The sequence below is a fragment of the Eleutherodactylus coqui genome, chromosome 4, assembly GCF_035609145.1.
Source record: "Eleutherodactylus coqui strain aEleCoq1 chromosome 4, aEleCoq1.hap1, whole genome shotgun sequence".
Classification (NCBI taxonomy): Eukaryota; Metazoa; Chordata; class Amphibia; order Anura; family Eleutherodactylidae; genus Eleutherodactylus; species Eleutherodactylus coqui.
In genome coordinates this window covers 33,788,383-33,800,962 of record NC_089840.1, presented here as the reverse complement: position 1 = coordinate 33,800,962, position 12,580 = coordinate 33,788,383, and the positions used below count along the sequence as shown (strand labels likewise).

The following is a 12,580-nucleotide window of genomic DNA, read 5'->3' as shown; positions in this document are numbered from 1 at the left end:
CAATACCAAATATGTGGGGTTTTAATTTTTTTTCCCTTTTTTTATGCTAATATTAGAAAAAGCATAAAAAAGGGTTTTTTTTACATTTTTTTTTTAACATTTTTCTTTTTTTTTATACTATTTGAGTCCCTCTGAGGGACTTGCAGCACTGGGCCTATGATCGCTGTTATAAGGCATGGCAGAGCTACTGCTCTGCCATGCCTTATCGCTTATACAGCGATTATAGGCACAGGCAATACAGGACGCCAGTGTCTGGCGTCCTGTTGCCATGGCGACAGGCCAGGCTCTCGCGATGACATCGCGATTTCCGGCCGGAGACACAGTGGGAGCGCGCTCCCTCTGTGAACTCTTTCCCTGCCGCGATCTACTTAGATCGCGGCAGGGAAGGGGTTAACAGCGGTCGGCGCATCTCCGATGCCCCCCCGCTGCTGCAGCGGGACGCCGGCTGTGACTGACAGCCGGCTCCCGCTGCAGGATAGCGCTGGATCTTATGTGATCCCACGCTATCTCCAGGACGTACCGGTACGCCCTGTTGCGGGAAGTACCAGGCTGCCAGGACGTACCGGTACGCCCTGGAGCGGGAAGGGGTTAAAGCGTTGAAACTTGCACCTGAACCAATTTTTATTTTAACTGGGCTGCCTCCAGGCCTAGTTACAAATTAAGCCACATTAACCAAAGCGATTAATGGGTTTCACCTGCCCTCTTGGTTGGGCATGGGCAATTTTTCTGAGGTACATTAGTACTGTTGGTACACCAATTTTTTGGGGCCCTCGCCTACAGTGTAATCCAATTAATTTTTTGCCCACCTGCATTACAGCTGACGTTACATCAGCTGTGTTGGGCACTGCAATGGGATATATTTATGTACCGCCGGTGGGTTCCAGGGAGCCACCCATGCTGTGGGTGCACACGGAGTTGTAACTACATGTGTCCACTTCTAAAGAACCGCAGTCTGACTGGGGCATGCAGTGTGGGCCGAAGCCCACTTGCATTAAACATGACATTACCTCAGCTGTGATGGGCAATGCTATGGGATATATTTATGTGCCGCTGGTGGCTTCCTGGCACCCACCCATGCTGTGGGTCCACAGGGACTTCACAATAGGGAGTTGTACCTGCCTGTGTCTATGAATTAAAAACCCCGGTCAGGTTGGGGCATGCAGTGTGGGCCGAAGCCCACCTGCATTTAATCTGACGTTAGCTCTGCTGTCCAGGGCGCTGCAATGGGATACATTTATGTACAGCCGGTGGGTTCCAGGGAGCCACCCATGCTGTGGGTGCACACGGAATTCCCATTGCGGAGTTGGGGATTCCCAGTTGTACCTGTCTGTGACTATTTATAAAAAACCGCGGTCTGACTGGGGCATGCAGACACCTTGACAGAATGAATAGTGTGTGGCACATAGGTTCCCCATTGCTATGCCCACGTGTGCAGCTCCTGATGGCGGTGGCACAGGATTATATTTCTCATTGCTTCTGTACAGCATTGTGGGCTATCGCCCCGCCCCTTTTAAAGAGGGTCACTGCCTAGCCGTGCCAACCCTCTGCAGTGTATACCTGCGGTTCCTCCTCATGGCAGACGCACTTATAAATAGACATGAGGGTGGCGTGGCATGAGGGCAGCTGAAAGCTGCGCAGGGACAATTTGGTGTGCGCTGTGGACACTGCGTCGTGCAGGGGGGGGGGGGGGGGGGTTGGGCAGCATGTAACCCAGGAGAAGTGGCAGCGGAGTGTTATGCAGGCAGTGATTGTGCTTTGTTGGAGGTAGTGTGGTGCTTAGCTAAGGTATGCATTGCTAATGAGGGCTTTTCAGATGTTAAAGTTGTTGGGAGGGGGGGGCCCACTCTTGCCGCTATTGTGGCTTAATAGTGGGACCTGTGAACTTGAGATGCAGCCCAACATGTAGCCCCTCGCCTGCCCTATCCGTTGCTGTGTCGTTCCCATCACTTTCTTGAATTGCCCAGATTTTCACAAATGGAAACCTTAGCGAGCATTGGCGAAATACAAAAATGCTCTGGTCGTCCATTGACTTCAATGGGGTTCGTTACTCGAAACGAACCTTGAGCATCGCGATAATTTCGTCCCGAGTAACGAGCATCCGAGCATTTTGGTGCTCGCTCATCTCTAATAGTGAAGTCAGACACAGCCATGGTCATGGCTAGACTTTGCTCAACTGACAGAAAAGATTTGGTTTGCTCAACTAGTCCTGTATCTTAATACCATGGACAAGTCAAAATGACTTGAAAGCACCCCCTGAGACCCAGCACCCAGGCAAATGCCCCCCATCCTGCCTCTCAGCCTCCAATTGCTGACAGCTAGTCTAGTGGCAATCAACTTATCTGGAAAAGAGGTTAGACAATCCCTTTAAGACTTCTTCATGTAACCTTCTGAACAATCAGAACGTTGCAACCCCTGATTTGCTCCTTGTTCATTTTTATGCTTAAACCCATGGAGGGCAGTTTGTGTTGCAGGAATATTTAGGAATCACTGCTGTTCTCAATCAAGTAGTCACACTAGGCTATAAACTTGGTTCATGGTAAGAAGTAATGGCTTGGGCTATAAAGAATGTGTTAAGCTAAAAAGCTAAGAAGGACTGACCAGTTAGATGCCCCCCTCCTCCTCTGTTCCTAGAAACTCCTACAGTGCTCAAGTGACATTAATCATTCAAGTGAGCACTTCAGCCAATCACTGGCTCAGTAGTCATGTGTGCATAAACAGCATGTGACCACTGAGCCCAGTGATTAGCTGGGACATTTAATAGGAAAGTACTGCTTAGTTTTTCTTAGTGAAGTCCATTTCCTGCCTGTACCAACTTTTTGAAAACTCCCAGTAAGCCCCTTTCAAGCCAAGTGCAGTCTACAGGTGAGCTCAATCCCCAGCAGCTTCTTCAGTATTTAGTAAGGCTCTGTTCACATCTGCACTAGAGGCTCTGTTTGAGGCTTACAGTACAGATACTATATGAAGTGCTGGATACTTTGACAGGAACTAAGCAGACCTCATTATAATCAATGGCGTCTGTTTGGCGCCGCTCAATTCTCTCATAAAACGGAACAGCCCTGCTAGGGGATTCGGTTTTCCTGCTCCCATAATGGAGCAGAAAACATAATCCCCAGTACAGATGTGAAGAGAGCCAAATAGATCAGAGAGAAGTTCCCTTCCCTTTAGTTTATCTAATTAGTTTTGCAATTTTCGATGGTTATCTGCTGCCTGCTGGAAATTTGAGCTAAAGGATAAAATTCTGTCTCCTGCTGTCACCACTAGGGGGAGCTCAGGAACTTACGGCATACTGTTTTAATATTTAGTTCAACATATAAATGTATACACTAAGCTCCCATACTGCGTTCTTTTTCGCACGGCCAAAATGGACAGGAAAAATCTGTGCATGTTAATGACCCCATTGAAATCAAAGGCTTCTATTCACAGCGTATTGTGTGCGCAAATTTTGCATGCCCAAACACTCGTGTGTATCACAGGCCTTAAAGACAGAAAATGGCACAAATGGTTTTGTAAATCTGTCCTCTCATAGCAGGCACGGATTTTATTTTCTGTCTTTGGTACAGCCCAAGATGCGCCAAAAGGCACACTTATTAAAAGGCACACTCCAGTGAACCTTAATCACTGTGACAACCAAGGCTCTTAGAGCAATCTAAACTATTTGTCACTGAAAGGGCCTGAGACTAAAATATAACTTTTAATAATTTTTAAAAATTAAAATTACCCTGATTAACCAGGGTGGTTACGACCCAAAAACAGACACAAGTGTAACAAACAAACAAAAACAAAATTTCCGAGTGGGATTTGAACACTTAGTGAGTATATAGAGTCTCACCAACCTCCTAGCCACCAAGGTAAGTATGACCAAGAGGACTGATAAGAAATGGAGTGAACTTACAAGACCTTTGGACAAAGATATAAGGCCAAAAGTGTCGGACCCTAATAGGTGATTAATGGTCGTTTTTTGTTAATGGAAACGTGCACATTATTCAACGGCACCGTTCCAGACCATAAATATCAATCACTCCAAGAGTTATTAAATAGTGGATTAATAATAGTCTATTGGATCCACAATATTTAATGGAGGTAATGTGCTCTTCTACCCGCTTAATCACAACACTATGCTGTGTTAATGTGATGTGATATTGTTAAAGTTTACTTCCACGTCGGAACAGTAATCTGTCAAGACCCAATTTATAATGTATGGGTCCAGGTTATGTTTATCAGACAACAAAACTGGAGAACTGGACTTGTATAGTCTAGACTTCCTTGTGCATATTATTGTCCGAAGGAGTCAGGACTATAATGATGTGTGCCAGTACAAGTACAGATTTTAATACATTTGTAAATAGTTGACTAAAGTCAATTAATGACTGAAGCAACCAAAATCGTCCAAGGTCGCCAACGCGTTTCCACAGTGCAGGAAGGATTTTTATAGTCACTGCTTCATCAGGACGAAAAAGAGGACTTGAATGTGTTTGAAATTGACACAAAGTACAAAATTGTACTCCGTTTGTTGTTAAATTCAAATTGGGTGGTGAACGTCAGTTGCGCAATAAGAAGATATCAAGAATTAGCGCATATAAACTGACGTTCGTCACGCTACAAGAAAACGGGCTGGAAGATTGATTGCACAGTGTGTAAGAGCAAATAAGGAAAGTATGTTAACCACTGCGCATGATGCAAGCTTAAGTATATAGACAACACCAAACTTAGCAAACCATCTTAGATAGGTTCGTTATTGGGGCACCATATAACGAACATGGATGCTAGTAACTTGGGTGTCTTAGCGCATGATATAATAGCGTGCAATACCCCTTGCAGCATAACATGCCAGGGAGGTCAGTTTAAGGTTACTATGATAAGAGCACCTGACCTGGCTAACTGATAGTGCGGTCCCAAATGGTGACCGTTAACTGTGCTATACTACCAGCCCCTTATGAGGCAACACTTCAATTTGACAGACCTGGTAACTGTCTGTACCTGGTCGGTTTATGTAGGGCTAACTCCTCCTTGTGGGAGGGGAGTGAATTAAAATTCCAATTGGGTAATCCATAGCAATAGGAGGGCCAAAAGTGACGTGTCATTAGGAAAGGGGGCGAGGCCAGGGCCGTTGCTAAGTAACATATGTTTCCATGCAAAAGACACGCCGAATCACGTGATACGTCACGGCACGTAGTATGTCATTTGTGCACGGGCTAGCCGATAACAGATAGCAACGGCGTCTGATGTTGATGACGCCGCTGCTTACATATTAACAGGGCGCCAGGTCACGTGGTGTGGCGCCATGTATGGGAGCCGATATAGCGCGGCCGAGCCGTAGTGACATGACTCGTCTGGCACCGCCCACTTGTGTGAGACGTGTAATCATATAGTTGTGGAGATGCGGCGTCCGGCGCGGTGACGTCATCGCGTCCGGCGCCGCCTCCTTATGTGAATCACGCCAGCACTTGGGAGGCGCCCCGGTCAAGGGACAAGCCCCTGCAATAGGAGGACGTAAGTGCCGCTACGTCACCAAATCCAAGACGGAGTTTGGCAGAGTTTAGCTTAAGAATAATAATACACGGGGACGATAAAACCAGGGTGGGGGCGTGGCCAAGTTACTGTATTCCAAAGATGGATAATATTTATATAAATGATGAGGTAAGAGACAATTTAGATGTAACACATCTCCCCACTATAAATTATACAGTGGCATACTAGACAAAAGGGTCAATAATGAGATAGCATAAACTAACCAATCTCATTGGTAAACACTAATGCCTACTTGGCTATAAAACAGGCAGGATAATAACCTGACTGTTTATAATTCTAATGTCCGTTATTATCACTAAAGGACCATAGATTTTCACGTAACCCACATATTCCAAGGATAACTGCCCTGGTCAGATACTGATATATATGCATGACTTGTGCCTAACTGCTTGGATTTTAGATCTAGAATATGACTGCTATGTATTACTGTACCCAATTGGATTAAATTATAAATTAATGGGTGCTCTAAAACTGATTTAATTTGTCCAATTTAAAATGATTGATTGATCCCAACCTCTAACCATAACGTGTAAAAGCAACGATACAGCAGAGAAAACTTCTAGAGATGAATTCCTATATAAACGAAACAAAGGATATATTTTCGTTTAACCCCTTGGGTGCTAAACAATCCAATTTATGGATCCAAAAGGCCTCCTTTTGGAGCAGTCGTCGATTCATATCGCCTTTGCGGCCGTTGTCTCGTACTAATTCAATGCCTCTGAATGAGACGGCTTCGGGATGGGCAGAATGGAATTCACGCATATGAGTAGAAAGACTTGTGTCCTCGTTTCTATTAATATTTCCAAGGTGGGCTAACGTGCGTCTCCGTAGCTGTTGGATAGTTTTGCCCACATAATCTTTGGGGCAAGGGCACGTTGCCAAATACACGACAAAAGATGATCGACAATTTATGAAATCACGAATGGAAAAAGTTTTTCCGGTTGTTGCGCTTTGAAAGTGTTTTGTTTTTTCCATAACTGGGCATGCCTTACAGCCATGGCAACGATAAAACCCCACCATTGGGCTTGTCGTAAGCCAAGTTGAGGGGCCCGATGATCTTATATAGTGACTCCGCAAGAGGTGGTCTTTAAGACTCCTACCTCTTCTGTAAGTAATTGCGGGAAATGGTTGCAAGGAATCCACTAAATCGGGATCTTCAAGTAGGATGTCCCAGTATTTGGAAATTGCTTTCCGTACCCTGGGGGCCTCATCATCGTAAGTTCCAATAAGTCGTATAAGACCGTCCCCTTCTCTTTTGCTTCTCCCATTTAACAATTCAGGTCTTCTTCTGGTGTTTGCTCCCTCACGTGCTTTTTCCAATACAGCAGTGGGATAACCTCTATTTAGAAATCGACGTGTAAGTGACTCCAGTGAACCTTACTTTAAGAAGCACCCGTCTTCCTATATTCGTGGTTTGTCACAACTAATACACTTACGGAGATATGGTAGACTAGTTCCTTGGTGAGTCTTTCTGCCAGGTGAGGTATGGTGGCCTGTCCGCGGTTCAGAAGAACTCTATATGTAAGACAGTGTTACATTCATGAACTGGGTGTAACATAATACAAACAGACAGAACATTGAGGAATCCAATGATTTACTTGATCTGCAAAACCGCGGGCCATTAGGTAAAAGAATTTATTTCAAGTTGTTTGAATTTTAATGAAGCCTAAATGTTCAGATATTAAACAGGCAGATTTTGTCTTGAATTTACTGCGTATTCGCCGCTGGCACCCACCCCCCATCCCCCACCCCTCCTCTCTACGGGCATTACAAAGCATGAAATTCGCTCTGCTAAATCTCTGCTAATTCAGCAGAAGGAAAAACCTGCTACAAATGTAAAAATGTCGGATTTTCCTGCTATATGCGAGTTATATTTCGAAACACTTATCCACATATTTAACCCTTTAAGGATGTGGTCGTTTTCGGACTTAGGGACCCAATAGTTTTTGGATATTTTCATCTCCACTTTTCAAAGCCATAACTAGAGATGAGCGAGCCCGCTCGGATACAGCAGTTACTTGAGCAAGCATCGCTCTTCTCGAGTAACTGCTTACTAGTCCAAGCAGGCTCAGGGAGGATGGCAGGGATCTCTCTCTCTCTCTCCCTCCCCCCCCCCCCCCCCACCAACCCCCGCCACCCCCCACTCACCCCCGCCACCCCGCGGCCCCCCCGAGCCTGCTCGTATCAGTAAGCAGTTACTCGGGAAGAGCGATGCTTGCTCAAGTAACTGCTTTATCCGAGCGGGCTCGTTCATCTCTAGCCATAACTTTTTTCTTTTTCCATCAACAAAGCCATAAGAGGGCTTGTACGCGGCGTGCAAAAATGGAGTATTTATGGGTAACGTTTTGGGGTACATGTGAAGTACTGTATAATTGTTATTCATTTTTGGGGGGGCAGGGGAAAGTGTGAAAAAACATACATTTTGGCTTTTTTTTTTACGGTATTTACTATGTGCTGTAAATCACATGATAACATTTTTTGCAGCTTGGTGCAATTAAGACAATACCAAAATTAAATATGATTTCTTTTAGGCTTTTTCCCTTTTTTCTTACAATAAAAACCCTTTTGTGGAAATAGTTTTTATACATCCCTGCATTCAAAGACCCGTGACTTTTTCATTTTTCCATCTATGGCACTGTGTGGGGGATTTTTTTTTTGCATATCGAGCTTGAGTTTTTATTGATACTATTTTGGAGTACATGTGAGTTTTTGGTCACTTTTTTATTGTGCTTTTGAAAGGCAAAAGAAAAAAAAACAAAAAAACATTTTGTCTCATCTTGCTTTTCATTCATAGCATTTGCCGTGTAGGATGAAAAGTGCTTTCAATTTATCGTATGGGTTGTTACAGAAGCAGTGACCTCAAACATGAGGTTTATTATTTTATTTTTTTAAAAGGAGAAAAAAAGGACAAAACTGCGCACATTTTTTTTTACAATTTTTTTTTTTGTGAATTTTATTATTTATCTTTTTCTGGCTTTTTATGTCCCTTTAGGGAACTTTAACCTGTAATCTCATGAACACTCAGGTAATAAAGTGCAGTACTTCTGTACTGCAGTGCATTATCGCTATTCTTTTACATTAGAAGCCATGACAGAACTGGAGGCTTCATATGTGGAGAAATTGCTGCAGGCATTCTGCAATGGAATACCCACAGCAACTATGCTGTAAATTCACTGTGGTATTTCTGGCTCGTATGAAGCAAGTGTTAGGCCTTCGTCTGCCATTGCAATCCACTGGTCCTCCCAGATTTCATGGCGGAGCACCAGTTATGCCATAGGGGGAACTCCCTCGCTGATCGAACAGTCACATGCACAATGAATGGCATGTAACCAACCCAGCTCCTTATGGGATCAGAGCAGTGGGGACTAGGGCTCCTTCTGTAGATGGGGGGTGGGGGGGGGGGCACACGGAGGTGAGTGCAGTGCAGTGTGGAATCTGCACTGCAGCTTTTCTGTCTAACATGTAGGTTCCCTATTGTGTCAGCCACAGATCCTTGCCCTACGGTGCCCAGCACAGATCCCCAAACCAGTGGGTACTTACAATACTTGTAATATGGTACAAAGGGATTCTAGCTGTGTGGGATGCCCCGAACTGTAAATACGGTACTTGCACTGCAGAGACAACGAGGCACCTGCACTGTTTGCCCTACTGATTAAGCAGTTCTGGTTGTTACTAGAGTTTGAGGAACTTTTTACACCACATGAAAGAACTGATATAGAAGAGACATTTTACCGGAATTGCTTATGATTTTCAAAGAAAGCCTTCTCATTGTGCATGGCTTCTTCCAAGGGGGTCTTATTCTGGATCTCCATCTGCCCCCGACACTTGACCATCATATAACCCTTCTTAAGGCTGTACACTCGGTTTTGGACTACATGTACAACCTCAGCTTCAGCCCCTACATCAATCAGGTCTGGTTTAGTCAGGACTCCTATATGAAAAGTGCAACACAAATATACAGTTAGTGATTAGAGATGAGTGAGCGTACTCGGCCACGCCCCTTTTTCGCCCGAGTACCGCGATTTTCGAGTACTTCCGTACTCGGGCGAAAAGATTTGGGGGGTGCCGTGGGTGAGTGGGGGGTTGCAGCGGGGAGTGGGGGGGAGAGGGAGAGAGAGAGGGCTCCCCCCTGTTCCCCGCTGCTACCCCCCGTGCCACCACGCCTCCCCCCGCCCCCCGGCGCCCCCCGAATCTTTTCACCCGAGTACTGAAGTACTCGAAAATCGCGGTGCTCGATCGAGTAATTACTCGAAACAAGTACGTTCGCTCATCTCTATTAGTGATACATTGTATAAATAGGAATTATGTCTTAATTAACCATGGGCGAACTTATGAAAAGTTTAGTTCAGCCAGTTTTTTGGATTTCATTAAAGTTTGATTTGTTTCCAAATTAGTTCCAAAACGAACTGGAAATCCACCAATCCCCCTAAAACTGATGTATAACACTGTCTATAGGCTTATTCACATGAGCTGTATGGAATTTTGGTCTGTGAAAAATGCACCATTATATGTGCATACTGCGTGCGTTTTTGATGCGTGTGACCACTTATTGCATCAATATAGCATCCATATTCGTAGTGTTTTTCACACGTGTAAAAAAAAAATGCAAGAAGGCCCAATTGCAATAATTCTTTGCTCACTGACTCCTGACACTATACATATAAAATGAAGTGAATGCGCATGCAACTGCGTATTTGCTTCATTTTTATGCAATCGCATTGACTTTAAAGGGTGATTTTGGTCCCTAAATACTTTAAGAGCTTAAAATAAGCCCATCTGAATACATCAATGCGACACAACGATTATCACTCAAAATTTGCTCAAAAGCCGTCTTTTGAGCGAAAATCGTTGTAACTGCACTGACATCCTGCAGTTTTTGTTAAGCCGTCGCTCATTGTTGTCTTTCAGCGTGCTGAGTCTTATCAGGGATTCACAGCGGGATACAGCTGATACTATTGTTTCAGCTGTATCCCGCTCTCTGAAGACAGGCAGGGTATGAAGAACACAGCGGTCCAGCTCTGTTCCCCATACCCCGCTCGGAGCGCTCGGCTGTATAACAGCTGGGCGTTTCGAACAGAGAACAGCTGGATGCAGAAGACAAGCGGCCCCGCTTGTCTTCTGCATCCTCCAATCGGAGCGCAAGGTGATCGCTCAACATTTGAGCGATCATCTTGCGCTGTAAATAGCACAACGATTATTGCTCAAAAGTCGCTCAAAAGACATCTTTTGAGCGATAATCGTTATGTCGAATCGTTGGGCCCTAACATTCTTTCTTTCCTCTGCTGGTTATTATAAATGCTAATTGTTTTGCTCCCCATGTCGGCTGAGTGGGCTTTTCTTGGTGTGATGTCAGAGCTTTAACCTGTACTCTGGGCTAATGAGCCGTCTCATCGTGCTGCTGCTGCCCTCCTCTCCCCCTGTTGCATGCAAACACGGAAAAACTGCAGCTGCATCCCCCTTCTCTGTGTCCTTTTAACTGCTTTACACCAGATGGATTGTTAAGTAACTGTGGAGGTTTGTGAACATTTCCAGAGAGCTTGCAGAGAAAGGCTACAGGAAGTAAGTTTCCATTGTCTAAAAGAGGTTGTCCAGTTGTAATCTATTGATGGCCAATCCTCAGGATACTCCATCAATGGTAGATTGGTGGAGGTCCGCCAGCGGACCCCCTACTGGTCAGCTGCTCACTTGGTTGATGCACTTTTGCAGTGAAATTATTTTTGGAGGAAGCAGACAGCTCTGTTTCCACTACAGTGGCCTGGTTTGGTATTGCAGGCAATGCTTCCATTCACTTCAGTGGGAACTTTGCTTCTAATAATAAGCTTGGTCATTGCATTGAAAGCAGAGCTCTGTGCTTCCTGCAGAAATTGGTTCAGTGCAATAGCATGCTAGCCCAGTGAACAGCTGATCAACAATGGTCCTGGTGGCAGGACCCCGCTAATGTACCATTGATGGCCTATCCTGGGGATAGGCCATCAGTAGTTTATAACCAGACCATCCCTTTTAATGTGATTATCTTTCCTTAACTAATCTGCAACTATGTGTACCTATAGTACGTTCTCCGGTTGGATCCACCTCTCGAGCCATTTCCAGAACTTCTGTTGTTGCGATATCCACATTACAGGGAACCACGGCCAAGTTTATGGTTTCCTGTCTCGTTATGTAGTTTCTTATTATCTGCTTGATCTGGAAATATGTGTATAAAATAACATATATTATTACCACACACTATTAGGGTTCAGTCACACGTTGCAGAAAGAGACAGATCCATTCATCTGAATGGGGTTCTTCTGGAAGCAAGCTTGTAGCTTTCCACAAGTCACATTCAACTGAACGGAACAGCGGCAGTCATTTGTGCAACAAATTTGCCATGTGTGAATTCACCCTTCAGTCAGAAGGGAGCGACAAAGATCACATGGAAGAGCACCTCCATGAATAAAAACCATATAAAAGCCGCTTAGGTAAGACATTCATCGTAGACTTGTGACCTCTGCTCTATTCATGGAAGGACCTTCAGGATCCCCATTCTCGGGATCAGTAGGGTTGCAATGGTCAGATCCCCACCGATCACAGCTATGCACTGGCAGTGAATGTCCATATTTGATGAAATGTGTTTTTTTTTATCTAAATAGATACAAAATTCTGTAACGATTTGTTTCTTAAAACATCTTTATAGCAGTCAGAGTCTATTTCTGGCCCATGGCATACTTGGAGGTCCGAGTCTGACAAACCTGGTTTCCAATGTCTTGAGGTTGATTGGGTAAAGCAATCCTTGTGATTCCTGGAAGATCGATCAGAGTCAGATCCGGGACGTTTGGAGAGACGATTTCCAATGTTATGAGTTCAGCACTGATTCCCTTTCCTGCACCAGCTACGTAGTCTTGCGCTGGGAAGAAATATAGAAAGGTAAAGCGTCCGGTCGGATGTAATATTTTATCCACTCCAAAATGTGCTGTCCAAAAATAAGGACTTCTAATACAATCAAATGTCAGCGAAAAATACCCCCCCCCCCTCCAATTATAATATAACCTTTATTATTTCATTTTAAAAAGTC

The 12,580-nt window shown here is 44.6% G+C and overlaps 1 protein-coding gene across 1 annotated transcript in view; it reads right to left on the bottom strand.

Moving 5' to 3' along the window:
* Positions 1-12,580, bottom strand: part of LOC136625182 (interferon-induced GTP-binding protein Mx2-like) — a 94,974-nt gene that overhangs the window by 26,009 nt on the left and 56,385 nt on the right. Inside the window, exons 12-15 of the mRNA XM_066599198.1 lie at positions 12,258-12,412; positions 11,574-11,712; positions 9,262-9,460; positions 6,966-7,044 (exon numbers count right to left, since the gene is read on the bottom strand). Of these exons, the coding sequence (XP_066455295.1) occupies positions 6,966-7,044; positions 9,262-9,460; positions 11,574-11,712; positions 12,258-12,412 (572 nt within the window). The remainder of the gene's footprint in view (positions 1-6,965; positions 7,045-9,261; positions 9,461-11,573; positions 11,713-12,257; positions 12,413-12,580) is intronic.